We start from the raw sequence: 17,819 nt of genomic DNA, 5'->3' as shown, positions 1-17,819 counted from the left end.
CTTGGTGCCCACCTGGCAGGACATTGAAGTGCTAGAGTCAATGAATGAGGGCTTAAAGCCACTTCTTGAGTTCACAGATTCACTTTCTGGTGAATCTTATGTGAGTGTGTCCTACCTTAAGCCTGTGCTGCACCTCTTCAGAACAGAGCTCCTGAATCCCTCTGATGATGACACACAGCTCACAAAGGACACAAAGACAACAGTCATAGAATATCTCAATGAGAAGTACGATGACGAGATAACAGATGAACTGCTTGATATGGCATCCTTGCTTGACCCGTGCTTCAAGACTCAATACATCAGGCCAGACAAGATTGAGGCTATCAAAACAAGAGTAGTGACTGAGATTTTGAAAATGGAGGGAGACCAAAGCTCATCGACTTCACAGGCTTCATGCAGAGCAGACGAGATAGAGGCAGAGGGAGGTGCTGCAGCAGCTCTTCCTGTAAAGAAGCAGAGGAAGTCACTGGGCAGTTTTTTTAAGAAGCCATGCCCCAGCAACACAGGACTCAGTGACATTCAGTCAGTGGAAGGGGAGCTAGAAAACTACCTCATTGGTCCAGATGCAGACAGTGAAACAGAACCCCTGGATTGGTGGAAAGTGTATGACAAAAAGTTTCCTAAAGTGAGCCAACTAGCAAGGCGCTACTTGTGCATCCCTGCTACCAACTCCCCCTCTGAAAGGATTTTTAGCACAGGAGGGAACATTGTGACCTGTCATAGGGCAGCTTTAAAACCTAAAACTGTTGACAGACTTGTCTTTCTTGCCCGTAAATTGTAGAGTAAAAAAAAAAAAATGCTGACCACAGTTAAGATTTTTCTTTTATTTATTTTATTTATCTTGTCAATGGCATTTATTTATAAGGTTTGGCATGCTGACCAGAAATATATTTTTTTTCTTCTATTTTTGTTGATTGACAAACATTATCTTTAAAGCACTTTAACTTTTACATTTGCAGTCAGCAGAGCCAAGTGTTATATCATTACAGTTCTTGATTTCTCTATAAAGATATTTATTTTATATATTCTATATTCTATTTATATTAATAATATTCTACTCTATTAATGTTGATTTTAGTAATAGATAAATCTACCTCAGTTTTGATAAATTGTTCACCTGTTTGGGAAGTGTCATGTTTTGACAATAAAGAGTAGTTTAAAACCACAATTAACTGTCTGGTTTCTACATCTTTCACTCAGGAGCAAAAATATGCCTTTAAACTTAAAAGAAATAAAGATTTGACATTTATTGTGATAATTATCAATATCGACTAATATGGAAAATTATATTGTGATATTTTATTTGGGTCATATCGCCCAGCCCTAGGAGCAACATATGTACAAATATGACGAATGGGAGAGAAGTGAGAGCCCTCACTTGAAGTCACCCAGGTGGTTGTGTTTGTGTAGGACTAAATAACCACACCATGTAGCTTCGTTCGTGTTGCTTTTACTCAACTGCCGCAAACCTTACATTTTTACCTTTTGCTGTAAATCACTGCTGTAAGCCTTAAAGGCACAGTAACCTGTCACTCGCAGTGCATAACATAACCGAGTCCAACAGGACACAATACTGAACGTTTTCAGACATAACACAGGTCATTATACTGACACCACATTATAAGTTAATTAGGGATTGAATGCACCTGTTGCCCAACTAACGTCTGCACTGGGTAGCAAAGCCAGCAGGGGGAAATCAGGCATGCATAACACAATAACCACAAGTTGCAGATTGGCGGGGGTTCATTTCATACTCAAATTGGTTGCATATTTAATGTATAAATTAAGGTATATGTCCAAAAAACTGGTAATGTCATACTTTGTAGTAGTGGTATCGTATACTTAGTGTAATAATCTGTTTGTTGTTTAATGTATTGCCTGAAAGAAATCAAATGTAGCTATAGGCTACCTGTGGAATCGTTCACAGACGGCACACCCAGATGTTCAACTTATAAAGATCTTCATCGCTGGCAAACAATGGGATGCATTCGCAGATTTGCTTTCAATTGACTAGGTCCACGGCCACTTCATCCAACGCTCTTGATGTTCTTAAATTTCCTGATATGACTCAGAGTGAAAAACCGCTTCAGACGATTCAGTGCATGCAGGACACTGAACAAAAACATTCAAACTGATTCGCGAACCAATTTAGACAGTTTTGCCAACTTGTTTGATCAAGTCTTTGAACAGAATCAACTCAAAAGAGTGATTCATATGGAATGGGGCATCGCTCATGCTCCAGAAAATAGAGACAGTGCGCTTATAATAAACTATGTATTTCTTAACATTTATTGCATTCAAATAAAGTAATGAGAGGAACGTCGCCCAATGTAACGGAGTAAAAGTTCAGTTTTTTCATTAGAAATGTACTCGAGTTAAAGTAAGAGTACCCTCAGTTAAATCTACTCTTGAAAGTATAAATTTTCCCCAAAAAATACTGAAGTGTAACGGAGTAAATGTAATTCGTTTCTATCCACCTCTGCAAATTCCATCTAACCCATTGGAGGATCTGAAACCTCAAGGACTTCTATTACAGAAGAATAATTATAGAATAATTAGCTCCTGAGCAACACGATAAAGCTGCTGATAATACCGAATGGACCTTATATATAGGGATGATGTGATAGGTGAGAGTCTGCTGATGCAAGCTTGACTGAAGTGACCTGCCGGAACTAACGCTACGCTTGATTTTGCACTTATAGATGGGACATTCATGGGATTGGGAAGTGAGGCAAAGCTTATAGTTTGCTCTGTTCGAGGCCAGAATGAAACCCTTCACAGTGTGCACATCCTCAGCCAAGATGTGTTTACAATGTCCTGGTACAAACACATGATATACACTCACCTAAAGGATTATTAGGAACACCACACTAATACTGTGTTTGACCCCCTTTTGCCTTCAGAACTGCCTTAATTCTATGTGGCATTGATTCAACAAGGTGCTGAAAGCATTCTTTAGAAATGTTGGCCCATATTGATAGGATAGCATCTTGCAGTTGATGGAGATTTGTGGGATGCACATCCAAGGCACGAAGCTCCCGTTCCACCACATCCCAAATATGCTCTATTGGGTTGAGATCTGGTGACTGTGGGGGCCATTTTAGTACAGTGAACTCATTGTCATGTTCAAGAAACCAATTTGAAATGATTCGAGCTTTGTGACATGGTGCATTATTATCCTGCTGGAAGTAGCCATCAGAGGATGGGTACATGGTGGCCATAAAGGGATGGACATGGTCAGAAACAATGCTCAGGTAGGCCGTGGCATTTAAATGTTGCCCAATTGGCACTAAGGGGCCTAAAGTGTGCCAAGAAAACATCCCCCACACCATTACACCACCACAACCACCAGCCTGCACAGTGGTAACAAGGCATGATGGATCCATGTTCTCATTCTGTTTACGCCAAATTCTGACTCTACCATCTGAATGTCTCAATCGAGACTCATCAGACCAGGCAACATTTTTCCAGTCTTCAACTGTCCAATTTTGGTGAGCTCTTGCAAATTGTAGCCTCTTTTTCCTATTTGTAGTGGAGATGAGTGGTACCCGGTGGGGTCTTCTGCTGTTGTAGACCCATCCGCCTCAAGGTTGTGCATGTTGTGGCTTCACAAATGCTTTGCTGCATACCTCAGTTGTAACGAGTGGTTATTTCAGTCAGAGTTGCTCTTCTATCAGCTTGAATCAGTCGGCCCATTCTCCTCTGACCTCTAGCATCAACAAGTAATTTTCGCCCACAGGACTGCCGCATACTGGATGTTTTTCCCTTTTCACACCATTCTTTGTAAACCTTAGAAATGGTTGTGCGAGAAAATCCCAGTAACCGAGCAGATTGTGAATACTCAGACCGGCCCGTCTGGCACCAACAACCATGCCACGCTCAAAATTGCTTAAATCACCTTTCTTTCCCATTCTGACATTCAGTTTGGAGTTCAGGAGATTGTCTTGACCAGGACCACACCCCTAAATGTATTGAAGCAACTGCCATGTGATTGGTTGATTAGATAATTGCATTAATGAGAAATTGAACAGGTGTTCCTAATAATCCTTTAGGTGAGTGTATATGTATATGTATATATATATATTAGTGCTGTCAGTTAAACGCGTTATTAACGGATTTAAAGCGAACACATTTTAACGGCGTCAATTTTTTTATCCCGAGATTAACGCTCTTTTTGGCCTAGCAAACTTTGTAGTTTTTTTCACATACTGTTGCAACAACTAGTAACGTTAGAAAAACTACAACATCACACTGGATAGCTAGACCGTTAACAAAACAACAGGCACGCCGCACATACTTGTTTGGGCTTGCGCGCCGGCCAAAGAGTAGTAGGCTAACGTTACGTTTTGAGTGGATGGCGCGAGCTCGAGACGCCGATCTAGAGACGTGCACTGACTGCACTCTCAACGCAATAGAGTGCGGCGCGAGACTAGATTTGATGTCCGAGTACGAGCGCGTGCGGTAATGTACTCAGTCTGTGTGTGCGGGTACTGGAGAATAAAACGATTCGCGGGACTCCCGCAAACTATAAATATCTATGTATAAAACATAAAAACTAATACATTTTTATTCATATCTTGCAGAAAAGCAACAAGAACAACTAAAACAAAAACGAAACGATTTACAGGCCAGAGTTTCTTTTTATAACATGTTTGCAGCGTTGAGCGATGTAGCCAATCAAAGACACATGTGATTGAACGCAGACACATTTCTTGAACGCAATGGCCAATCAGATGCATTTAAAATAGACTCCCCTCACCGCTCAAAACTGACTTTTTGTTCAGTGCTGAATTCTGTATGCTGGCAAATCCTCAAATTATAACAAACAAAGTGTATATATTATTAAAGACTCATTGTGCAGTCAGCTTCATTGATAATAACAGAGTTGTGTGAGATCGCGATGAACTGATGTCAGCTTTTTAGGAATTATTAAGGGAGCGCACTTTGCGTGCATTCAGTCATGCCAAACCATGCACTCAGTAGCCTGCTTGCTTTTATATTATAACAGTGGTTTGTGTGTTAATGCTTTAATAACAAATAATTTATCAGGAGCATTTATGCTGATGTGTATGGTGGCGACACGTGGGCGAAAGTATTTGGAGGTAACGTTAGCCTACAAAAAAAGTCTATTTGCGGGCGGGAGCGGGACAAAAATGTTGCGGGGGGGATAAAGTAACATAGAAAGTAGTTGAGAACGTCAGTTATAACGACCCACGTATTAAAAAAATTTGCACGGGCTCGGGTAGGGTCGGGCTTGATTTTTTGGGCCCGATCTAAGCTCTACAATGGATGACTTCAGACAGAAGCACATGGATACCAAAGCTAAGAACAAACTTACTGCCGGTCCACTTTTCCATGTTGATAAGAGCATTAAAATTAGAAAATATAATGGGGAAAATAGAAATCAAGGGACATTTAGAATAGATAAAAATGTGCGATTAATCGCGAATTAACTACGGCGTTAATGTGATTAATCGCGATTAAATATTTTAATCGTTTGACAGCACTAATATATATATATATATATATATATATATATATATATATATATATATAGCGCCTAGAGCTGTTTTCTAATTCAGGTGGTAACTGAATAAGACGATTTTGTGGGATGAACTATAAAATTCATTTATGCCTTTTTTCTTGTCTTTTAGGATGGAGGATGGCTGTGATCCTTTAAATGGCTGAAGGCTATAAACTCACGATTATCAATATGTGCAATCATAATGTCATATAAAATCAGTATGGCAGCACTTCAAAACGCCTACCTTTTCAGTGACCAGCATACAAAACTGTGAGCTAAAGGACAATAATCTCACAAATTGTAGTGCCAAGAAAACACTCAGGAAAAAAAACTCTTGCAAATGTTTTCAAGATTTTCATTAATCAACTTGAAAACATCCAAAAAGCAAATCATGCCTGACCTAAAAAACAGTAAGAAAAAAAGAAAATCCATTCACTCTTACAGTGACTTAATTTATTTTCACCTTGCCTTCTAATTAGAACCAGATATCTATTGGCATACAGTCAGATGCTGCCATGACTCAACCCAATGTTACAGTACTCTTGGCTAATATCTCTGGAGGATCTGAATTGGGTAATCTGTACCGTCCATTTTCTGTGTTCAGTGTTCTCACGCTCACTTTGCTGGCCATGCTTGTGGTGGCCACCTTTGTATGGAACCTTCTGGTTTTGGTGACCATCCTGAGGGTGCGCACCTTCCATCGTGTTCCCCACAATCTGGTTGCCTCCATGGCCATCTCGGATGTGATGGTTGCAGGACTGGTTATGCCTCTAAGTCTGGTTAGGGAGCTTTATGGACGGCGGTGGATTCTGGGTCGGGCCCTGTGTCAGGTCTGGATCTCCTGCGATGTACTCTGTTGCACAGCCAGTATCTGGAATGTGACGGCCATTGCCCTAGATCGTTACTGGTCCATAACACGCCACCTGGAGTACACATTAAATACACGCAAACGAATCTCCAATGTGATGATTTGCCTCACATGGCTACTCTCCTCTGTTATCTCGCTTTCTCCGCTTTTTGGTTGGGGTGAGACCTACTCAGAAGTCAGCCTGGCTTGTCAAGTAAGCCAGGAGCCCTCATACACAGTCTTCTCCACTTTTGGAGCCTTTTACCTGCCCCTCTGTGTGGTTCTCTTTGTCTACTGGAAGATCTACAAGGCTGCCAAGTTCCGCATTGGCTCTCGCAAGACCAACACCATCACACCCATGGCTGAAGTCATAGAGGTAAAAAAAACCTTTTTTTTAAAATACCTGGATTTCTTCATTGATTACTCATAAAATGTGGTCTGATCTTTAAATCTTATTTTATAGATTATAGATATATTATATATAGATAAACACAATCTGACTAAACTAATAACACAAATAACTAATTGTTAAATTTTTTATTAAATAACATTGACAAAAAAGTAAGGGAAACAGTTTCTAGGTTGTCTTGTCTTGATAGCACAGCCCTCTTTATGGTTTATCACATTTTTTCAGCCATTCTTTGGTTTGTATAATTTGTGTGATTTGGATCATTGTCTTGCTGCATCAACCATCCTCTCTAATGCTTGAAGTCATTAGCTTCTGTCCCAACATTCTCCTGTAAAATGTCTTGATGGACTTTAGAATTCATTGTTCCATTAATTAATTCAAAGTGTCCAGACACTATGGCAGCAAAGGAGCATTATACCATGTTCCATCCACCATGCTTCACATTTGAGATAAGGTTTTAGAGTTGGTGTGCAGATCCATTTTTTCTTCAAACAAAACATTGTGCATTTTTGTCCTTCACTGTTTACAGAACATTTGCCAAAAGCATTATGGAACAACCTGGTGGTTTTAGGCAAACATGAGACATGCCTCAAATTTTTTTTTTTTTTTTTTTTTGCACTGGTTTCCCTACGTGTTGTCCTTTTATGAACACCATTAGGGCTGAAACTATTCCTCGAGTTACTCGATTACAAAAATTCCTCGAGGCAAAAACTCTGCCTCGAAGCCTCGTTAAATTCCTATGACGCGCACTATACGCGCGGCGCAGGGATTTGATTGTTTCCCACGGACCGTTTATTCACACGGACCTGTTCAGGAAGCATATATTTTGAATTTAGTTGGCGCGATGGCGGAGAATAAATTTGTAAATAAACGGCAGAAATTGTCTAAAGTGTGGGATTATTACACACTTAATTCACTTAATACACTTAACTCGCTGAAACAAGGTAACGTAGTCTAAGCCTATTGATGTTCGCTGATTTTAATCCCATACTCTATTTGTAGCGATGTCGTGATGCGGTTTGACTAGATATGATTTTTAGCTTTGATGACATTTTTAAGTAGTAAACGTAACTATCAGGTTCAATTGCAAGAGAGTATAGCCTAAAAAAAGAACCCCTACACACACACACACACACACACACGCCAGTCAGACCAATTGCAGCAATGCATCACATATGCTTAAACTTTTATGTAGCCACGCAACAATAATTTCAGCCAGCATTCACTGTACACACCGTGACGTGATGGAGGAACAAATATTGTATTGCAGTCTTTGCTTTGCACATGGTTTGTATTTCACGTCTGCCAAATAGTTACAAACAACAACAAAAAATGAAAGTACCCAGCCTGTTGGTTTTTAATAAAGATTCGGAGTACTCATTTTTCAGTTAAAACGCACAGAACAAAAAGTGCGTCAGCTTTTACTGCGTGTTCAACAAGAAGTCACGTTACAGCTCTTCTTCAGCGTTAAACTACCAAAATACACAAATATGCTTAGATGCTTAGAGTGGTTATATTATAACATCTTAAAGGAAAATTCACATATGAGATAGCTTTATAACTTGCATACTATATAACTTATAGTATATAACTTATAACAGCTTTAACTGAAATAGACACAAGTTTAATATAACTATTCTGTTAATAAAACACACACGAAAAAAAATATCCGATTACTCGATTAATCGATCGATTAAGTGCTAGATTAATCGATTACAAAAAGAATCGATAGCTACAGCCCTAAACACCATTATTGTTCATTGCTTTTGAAATGGCATACACATGAGCAAAGACTGCTGCAGTTTGTAGAGTTTTCAGGGGTCTTTTTGTTGTTATCCTTCACACCTCTTGTTGTGTTCTGAAAGTGATCTTTGCAGGATGCCCACTCCTAGGGAAAGTATACATTTGAAGACAGCAAGGGTAGGGACATTTAGTAGGAACGCTAGGGACATGTCCAATATAGATCTACAGAATATAGATCAAACAATTAAAATATATTTATATGTAATCACAGTTGATGTAATTCTATCCACATTTGACATGACCTGAGAAGTAGAAAGTATACTAGAAAACTGTGCTTTTTCAAGGATGTGCATTTATTGCATGGACGGAGTAAGAACATAAGGTATGTGTTTAAAACATATGTGCACAGTTTAGTTTAATGATAAAGTTTACCCTCTTTAACTTTAATGTTGTTAAACTGAATGTACAATATGAATGCAAATTGTTATCTGAAATATACACAAAATTAAAAGCAACACTGAAATAAGAGCATGCTGTTTATTGGATGAGCGTTAAAGTTTTTCACTACTATAGAAATATGGGACCTGTGCATGTTTTCTTTTAGAATCATCACTGTTCCAATTCAGCGGGAACTGTTATGTCCCCACCAATGTCAAAATAAAACCCACGAAGACAGGGTCACTTACCATGGATTCATGAACACCTAGGTCTTTGGCAATGCTTTTGTATAGAATTTTCCATCTTTGTGCTTCTCTGTAATGTGTTTTTTTTTTAAAGAAATTGGGATTGAGGCATGGTCCACACCAACCAATCTGTCTTGAAGAACAGATTTGACAGTAACCAGTGTGCCTTTATTGTGTGCAACCCACACTTCCAATCTCATCTCCTTAATTGAATCCAATTAGCTTTTGAAGATGCCTTAACAAAGAGTTTCACTTTCTTTTCCCAGCCTGTCCTGTTAATGATCACTCAATGTCTTCAATAAAAAAATTGAAAAGTACAACTGTTTGTGTGTTATTAGTTTAGTCAGATTATGTTTGTCTTTAATTGTGACTTAGAAGATCAGATCACATTTTATAAATAATCACTAGAAATTCAGATATTTTCAAAGGGTTCTCAAACATACAACCCCAAATTCAGAAAAGTCGGGACATTTTGTAAAATGCAATAAAATCAAGAATCTGTGATTTGTTAATTTTCTTTCAATTTTCTTTAACTGACAAAAGTACAAAGAAAAGTTTTCCATTGTTTTTTCTGAACAACTTAAAGGTGGAGTAAGCGTCTTCTGGTAAACGCTGTTGATATTTGATATCACCAAAACAAACATGCCCCTACCCAACCAGATCAAACTCCTATCTCGATGCCTCCACCCCCACCCCCACATTCACATACAGGCTATGCAACCCAGGCAACCACTATGGCGGGATCAACTGTGCCTGCTGCCCGAGGGTATAATGTCATCAATAAGTGAAAGCAATTTCTGTTACTATTATGCTAAATCAGACCAAATGTCTATTTGCTATTTAGCTCCTTTACTCCTTCAAATGCCAAAGTAATCCCTTCCTTCCCAAAAAACAAACAAACACAGTTTTCATGAACAGCTCCCTACATACCACAATTGTCCAAGTAGCTAATATATTACAAATGTGACAAAATTAAGGGGTTATAGTGATCACTAAAAGGGGAGCCAAAAAACACACTTGGGCACACATTGGGAGTCAATGCTTGAAATGGGCTGTGGAAGAGGTTTAGACGTTCCAGGCTTATAGTAATAATAATGCAAATGAAAAAAACAAGTGAAGATGGCATACAAGTACATTCAAGCAAAAGACAACATGTCGTAGTTCTGTGAAACAGCAAAACCAACGTTACTTGCGTATCGAGAAGAAATAAAGCAGCCTCGGCGTCAGTTTTCAGGCCTTCCCACTCCTTAAGGCCTCTCGAGCGCTTGAAAGCTTCTCCAATATTAACACAGGTGCTACCTCTTGCCTGATCGTAACCCTTGCCTGTAACCTGCCTGATTTTTCAAAAATCGCTTATTGCACCCTTAATTGTCTTTTGTAAATATAAACACATATTATATTACATTACATTACATTATATACATACATATTTGATTTTGATGGCTGCAACACATTCCAAAAAAACTGGGACAGAGGCATGTTTACCACTGTGTCACATCACCTTTCCTTTTAATTACACTTTTTAATAGTTTAGGAATTGAGGGTACTAATTGTTGTAGTTTTGAAAGTGGAATTTTTGCCCAATCTTGCCTGACACAAAACTGTCTTGTATCAGGCAAGATTGGGCAAAATTTCCACTTGCTCAACAGTCTGTGGTCATCATTGTTTGATTCTCCTCTTCATGATGTGCCATACATTTTCAATAAGAGACATATCTGGACTACAGGCAGGTCAGTCAAGCACAACCACTCTACGGTGTAGAGTATCTAATAAATCACTTTGTTGTAGCACATGCAATGAGGCCTGGCGTTGTCTTGTTTGCAAGGAAAGATGCCATCTTGATGCCATTATGTCTCTGTACAATTCCAAGATACGCCTCTACATCAGTGGTACCTTCACACATATGCAAGTCACCCATGCTATGCATGTCACCCATGCCATTTAGACGGATGCACCCCATACCATGACAGATGTTTGTTTTGGCACCTGTTGCTGATGAAAGTCTGGATGGTCTCTTTTGATCCCTCAATATCCATTTTTCCCCAAAACAACTCATCTGACCGTAGCACCGTCTGAGATGAGCTGGGGCCCAGAGAACTCGGAGGCATATCTGCATAGAATTGATGTATAGCTTTCTCCTTGCGTAAAAGAGATTCAAGTGGTATTTCATGATGCAGCAGCAGACTGGGTTAAAGGAGAACTCCGGGCAATTTTTTAGTTAATCTTGATCGTTATACCTTTGTGAGTACTGTCTATAGAAAAAAAAAACGAACCGGATTGGTGATTGCAACACGGAGCTGTTCCCGCAAATGTCCAGAGCTCCCCCTCAGATAAAACAGCAGTAATTGGGGCATATACATAAAGAGTGTCTTGTGTGCCTCTTAACAGACACAAAATGCAATTAAAATGTCTGTCCAACATGACCAGGGCCCTTACATGTGAACAAGATGCGTTTAGCAACTTAGCCATTGTTTAAATTCACCTAAATAGTGTTTTAGACGCCTAGCTGTAGTCTCGCGCTGAAGTCCCATGGGAACTCAGTTGTAGCCAAAGGTAAATAGCAGTGTGTAGGTGAAGAAGAAATGGTTCGCGTTTGTGTCCTACAAGGATGACTACACAGACACAACACAGAGCCCAAATGGAAGGATAAATAAAGTTTACATTACCTCCACAGTGGTTGCACCTGTCTTCGTCCATGGAATCGCTTTTTTCTTCAACCGGCCCTGCTGTGTTGTGTCTGTGTTGTCATCCTTGTCAAAGTGTTCGCTGCAAATGCGGTAATCTTTAGCGCGTAGTACTTGTATGGGAGTTTGCGCATCAAGTTGAAGTACAACTAGACACAACTGCAGAATCTCGAGGTCATGGAAAGGAAGACGATGAAAATAAGTTCTTTTATTTTCGCATTCTGTTGCCATAATTCGGAACGGCACAAACGCGAACCATTTCTTGGACCGGTTCCTTGAAACAAACTGTCCGAAAGAACCGGTTCGCGGAAAAGAACCGGACTTCCCATCACTACTATTTACCTTTGGCTACAACTGAGTTCTCACGGGACTTCAGCGCGAGACTACATCTAGCCGTCTAAAACACTATTTAGGTGAATTTAAACAATGGCTAAGTTGCTAAACGCATCTTGTTCACATGTAAGGGCCCTGTTCATGTTGGACAGACATTTTAATTACATTTTGTGTCTGTTAAGAGGCACAAAGACACTCTTTATGTATATGCCCCCATAACTGCCGTTTTAGCTGAGTGGGAGCTCTGGGCATTTGCAGGAACAGCTCCGTGTTGCAATCACCAATCCGGTTCGTTTTTTTTTTTTTCTATAGACAGTACTCACAAAGGTATAACGATCAAGATTAACTTAAAAATTGCCCGGAGTTCTCCTTTAAGTGACAACGTTTTTCCAAAGAACACCCGAGCCCATGTGGCAATATTTAACAGAGTAGGATTATGGTTTCTCATGCAGTGCCATCTGAGGGCTCAAAGGTCACGCACATTCATCAGAGGTTTCCTGCCTTGCCCTACATAAACTGAGATTTCTCTGGATTCGCTAAATCTTTTCACAATATTATGTATGGTAGAAGGTGAAAGACCTAAATTCTTTGCAATCTTGAATTGAGAAATGTAATTTTTGAATTGTTTGACAATTATCTCATGATATTTAGCACAAAGTGGTAAGCCATGACCCATCTTTGTCTAGCAAAAACAGAAAAGCTCCTTTTACACTCAATCACGATATCACCTATTACCAATTCACCTATACTTATTGTGGACTTATTAAGTGGGCCTCTGTCCCAATTTTTTTGGAGAGTATAGCAACCATCAAAATCAAAATTTGTTAATATTTACAAAATACAATTAAGTTGTTCAGTGAAAAAATTGGAAATGTTTGTACTTTTGACAGTTAAATAAACTTGAAAGCGAATTCTTGATTTTATTGCATTTTACAAAATGTCACAACTTTTCTGGATGTGGGGTTGTATTTTTGCCATTGTTACTGTATACTGCCATTCACAAATCCTCTCCTGTGACCTTATGGGATAGTAAAGTGTACATGCATCTCACTGGAAGTACTAGGTCAGGTACTTTTGGTCAATTGTTTTAAGTATTCTTTGAATTCAGACATAATACTTTTTTTTTTACATACTGTTTTTCACCTACTATAGAGGTGAAAGTATGCTTATTCAGATGCAGCTAGTCACTTGTTTAATTCCTGAATGAACTAATCGATCGAGTAAATAATTAAATGAGCCACTCATAAAGGCAAAAACTTGTACCATTCATAAATGAATCGTCATTTATGAATGAATAGATTGAATGGTTCAATTATGCCTCACATTTATAAAGACAGCCAACTGGCAGAACAATGTAACCTGCAAAAAGAGTTAAATCCCCACCTGCCACCACTATGCACAGACCGACAGTCTGTCTGGCCAGATGTCCTTAATTAATTACTATTTATTTGTTCATACAGACAGTATATGAGTGCTCCTGTAAGTTTTTACATGGACAAAATAATTTGAGAGTAGCACATTAATAAATATGATTGTCAGACGCGAACCCCAAAACCCCACTGTGTGAACAAGCTATGAGAGTTTGTGAGCTGCCAGAGAAAACAAAAATGAAGAAGGCTAAAAGACAGATATAATAGAAATGTTTAAGTACCATTGATCAAACCTAGCAGAGGTATTTTCTCAGAAGGAAGGCTCAACCCACAGGAGCTGACATTTGGCCCCACATTGACACACAGTTCCATCCCAACAAACACATGCTCCAAGTGAGAGATCCAGGTATAATTGGAAGCAGCTTCTCACTGCTTCCTCACAAAGCACTATCATTTGAAACATGCACTTCTGTATTGTCTTTTTCAGTTTTTAGATTCCCAGTTAATATTCATGTTCTAATTTTAATTGGCTCTCCAATCATTTCCCACATACAATTCAATTTCAGTAATTCATTTCATATCAGATAACACCTCATGTCTATATTATGTCATTTAAAACAGATATTTCTTTATTAAAATAATATTTTATCATTAACTTGGCATATCATTTAATTCTCCATATATACATTTTATATTAATCACAGTAAGCACACATTTATTGATTGATTTACCTAATTAATAGCTCAAAGTGTGTTTCTGTGTCTATGTATGTGTGTTTATATGGATGTTCTGTGTTCATCCTATATCCTCATGAAGAAAATCTTACATGGCAGTGAAATTAAGGCCTAATTCTACTAATTTGATGATGTCTCTAATTTTAATTCTATTCTCTTCCTTTCTTTCAAAAACTAGTAGTTGATATAAACATTCTCTACATCCAATGCAGAGAATTTGATGAGAGAATACCTTTGGGTAGTGTCATAGTAACTCCAGTAACTCCTTGCCTGAAAAACAATCTTTTTTAAGATTTAAAATTTGTCCAACCAACTCAGACAGTTTTATGTAATGAATGGTTTCCAAAAATTCTCCATCATCTCTTTTACAGGGTTGTTCTACCTCTTGTACACACATAAACAAACACTGCATCCTTTCATCTAAAAATACTTGAGTCCATTATTCTCACTAACGTTCACTGATCCAAAAATCAATTAATTGCCCCGTTGCCTCCTTTATCTGTTGAAATCCACCAACGAACACACATATGCTGTAATTTTGTTTTGTTTTGCCACAGTACTCCGCTCACTCAACTACAGCCTTTCAAACAAAAGCTAATTTAAATACCCATTTTAAAGATTCAAGATGCAATAGACAAGCCCAAACAATGTTTATACTGTATTGTAAGATTTTATGTCAAAGCAAATTTTCCAGGGTAAAAATATATTTTATACAAGTTAGTTCCGGTCCTCTAATTTGATTAGATAAGCTACAGTTCAGAAGTGCCAATAGTACATATAACAGCACTGGGAAGTTTCACAGTTTATATCAGCATTCCAGACTATAGTGAGCAGTATGGAAGCAGAGTGAAATGGTGTGATTTTAACATGTTGTCCCTCAGTGTGTTGCTTGGCAACACATAAAGCATGATGCTTTGTTTTGGGGATTTGTCAACATAGAGATTAATATAGAATATTACTAAAAACTATTTTCTAAAAGGGTGGCTGGTCGTGTGGGACAAATTGAGCTAGATGCAGACTTCTTAATTGATTACATTATCATAGGGAACTTTGTGAGCAGATACAGGAAATATAAATATATTATCTTGATTTAGAGAATTCACACCTCTGCTTTCAATGGAAATTATGTGAGATTTGTCACACAATGTCGTGTTGCAGAAGCAAAGTGGGGAAAGCTGGGCAAAGACACTTCACATGTTCCAACATTAAAGGCACAAAATGTAAAAAATTTAGATTAAAATATTCAAAAACCACTAGAACAATGTTATATATTTGGTTGACTTGTGTACTTATACTATCCCAAATGTTTCCAACAATTTGGATATCCAACAGAAAAGAATTGTTATATATTTCAACATGGTTAGTCTTATTGTTTGAATCTCTTGTTTTCTTGACTCAGAGACACTATTTTGTCAAGTGGCTTAACATAGCAAAATCAGAAAGAGCTTTATTTTCTCTGCCATACAATATATTTTAAAATTAATTTAATGCCATTTAAGAACACAAGTCAACCAGCTTTTTAGCATTAGCATTTTAGCATCACCCAGCATTAGCTCCACTGAAAGGCTCTCGTCTGTGCCCTGTTCATACCACAGTAATGTTAATACAACTTTAAAACATTCGCTCATACATGAACATGATTTCTGCCTTAGCCCCATCGGATTGCTTTCATTCAGCTGTGGAGGTGAAGGCGACAACTCCTACGATTCCAGGCTTATTCATGCCATCATCAAGCTACGCCTTTGTTATAGTTTTGAATAAGCGACCTCTAGCGGCGAAACGTACATATTGTGCCTTTAATGCATGAACCATACTGTATGTGGAATAGTCTCAGATTGTTTAGTCAAGTAACAGCTTTATGTAAATATTTATAGTTTGAGTTAAAGAATTTAAATATTCTGTAACAGGTAGAGTGAATGCAGACCTGTACATAAGTAATGCTTAAAGATCAAGAACAAGTAGGAAAAATGGGACGTCTAGACACAAATATGTTACAAAAGAAATTTGCACTGCCTTTCAAATTTACACTGCTTTAAAGTTTTTTGATTACATTTTGGAATGACTTGATATTAATTTGTCTCTCCTTTTTCTCTGAATCTGTGCAAATTGATTCAGATCCGGCACAGGACAGATCACAGAGACTCAATTTAACTCCCTCAGTTTTGACAAAATGTGTAGTTGCTGCATTCTGCTCACCAATAGTGTTAATGGAGTACCTTATAGTTGTGTACTTGACTATAACTACTAATACATTTCATATTTTTACTTGCTTACTGCTAGGTAAAGGAGGCCGAACGGCAGCCACAGATGGCCTTCACAGTTCGTCACGCAACTGTATCGTTCCAGACGGATGGCGAGACGTGGCGAGAGCAGAAAGAGAGGAGAGCGGCTCTGATGGTGGGCATCCTGATTGGTGTATTTGTGCTCTGCTGGATTCCCTTTTTCCTTGCTGAGCTCATCATTCCGCTCTGTTCATGCGACATCCCCCCTGTCTGGAAAAGTGTCTTTCTCTGGCTGGGTTACTCAAATTCCTTCTTCAACCCACTCATTTACACAGCCTTTAACAAGAACTACAACAATGCGTTTAGAAATCTTTTCTCCCGACAGTGATAAGGAACGGAAAAAGGAACAAAGGTAATGATAACCTTTGGATTTTAGGAGTAGAAAGTGTGAAGAATATCAAAAGAAGCCATCTTCTATTACAGAAGACATTAGCGATACAAAAGCAAGGCCATGAATGCACTGGCTCTAACCGCTGTTCCAGGAGGAAGGGGGGATTGCCAACCCACATCAAGAAACTGCAGGTCAAGTGATGTCTCTAGGGTTCACATCTTCACCTGCTGGTCATATATCTGTTAATATATGGTGGCTGCTGATGTCTTCATGGTCAGACAAGTTGGTCACTGTCTGTTAAATCAGCAGTGCTGAGATAATGCAAGTGTTCTTTTTAGCAAAACTGAACCACTGAAACGAACTGTCCATATCCCTCACCATCACTGTAAAATCTTGAGAAAGAAACCATGACTGTTCTGAAGGGTGGTAAAACACAAAGCCATTTTTTGTCTAATAGTCAATAAAGACACAAGTAGGCATATGCACACTATGAAAATCTGGCCTAATTCACATCTTTTCACTTCTTCCAAAATTACATGGCTAAGGGTCAATTTATATTTCAATCACATTTCCTTCCATTAAAGTCAAGAAAAGAAAGTCAATGTGCAAAACATAGAGACATGGTAAAATTAAATGAAATAGAACAGACTTGCGTTGATGCAAAGAAAGACTCAATGGAAATTTTGAACAAAACAGTGTTTATATGAATTACCTCAAAAATGCCTTCATTTCCAGGCAGCACATCTCAGCATTTATGTACAGTATCATGAATGGATTCAGCTTTTCTCTTTGTAAGCTACCATTGTAGCAAAGTAAACTAGGACATTACATGGAACGAAATGTAAACTTTTTCCTGTAATTCCTGTGTGATGGGAGCAA

The 17,819-nt window shown here is 38.4% G+C and overlaps 1 protein-coding gene across 1 annotated transcript; it reads left to right on the top strand.

The window, feature by feature from the left end:
* Nucleotides 1-5,858: 5,858 nt before the first annotated feature.
* Nucleotides 5,859-17,569, top strand: htr5ab (5-hydroxytryptamine (serotonin) receptor 5A, genome duplicate b). The gene is made up of 2 exons (XM_077229118.1): nt 5,859-6,747; nt 16,608-17,569. The coding sequence occupies exons 1-2, from the start codon at nt 6,040-6,042 to the stop codon at nt 16,935-16,937; spliced, it is 1,038 nt and encodes a 345-aa protein (XP_077085233.1). The 5' UTR covers nt 5,859-6,039; the 3' UTR covers nt 16,938-17,569.
* The last annotated feature ends 250 nt before the right edge of the window (nt 17,570-17,819 follow it).

Source organism: Siphateles boraxobius, unplaced genomic scaffold (genome assembly GCF_051911475.1).
Source record: "Siphateles boraxobius isolate OS27281-9 unplaced genomic scaffold, OSU_SipBor_1 130, whole genome shotgun sequence".
Classification (NCBI taxonomy): Eukaryota; Metazoa; Chordata; class Actinopteri; order Cypriniformes; family Leuciscidae; genus Siphateles; species Siphateles boraxobius.
This window is presented reverse-complemented; position numbering and strand designations above follow the sequence as displayed.

What these genes read in the sequence shown, in the direction of transcription:
- htr5ab (XM_077229118.1), top strand. Translation starts at nt 6,040, where the DNA reads ATGACTCAACCCAATGTTACAGTACTCTTGGCTAATATCTCTGGAGGA. An exon ending in CCATGGCTGAAGTCATAGAG is followed by an intron (nt 6,748 to 16,607) that starts GTAAAAAAAACC and finishes GCTTACTGCTAG; the next exon opens with GTAAAGGAGGCCGAACGGCA.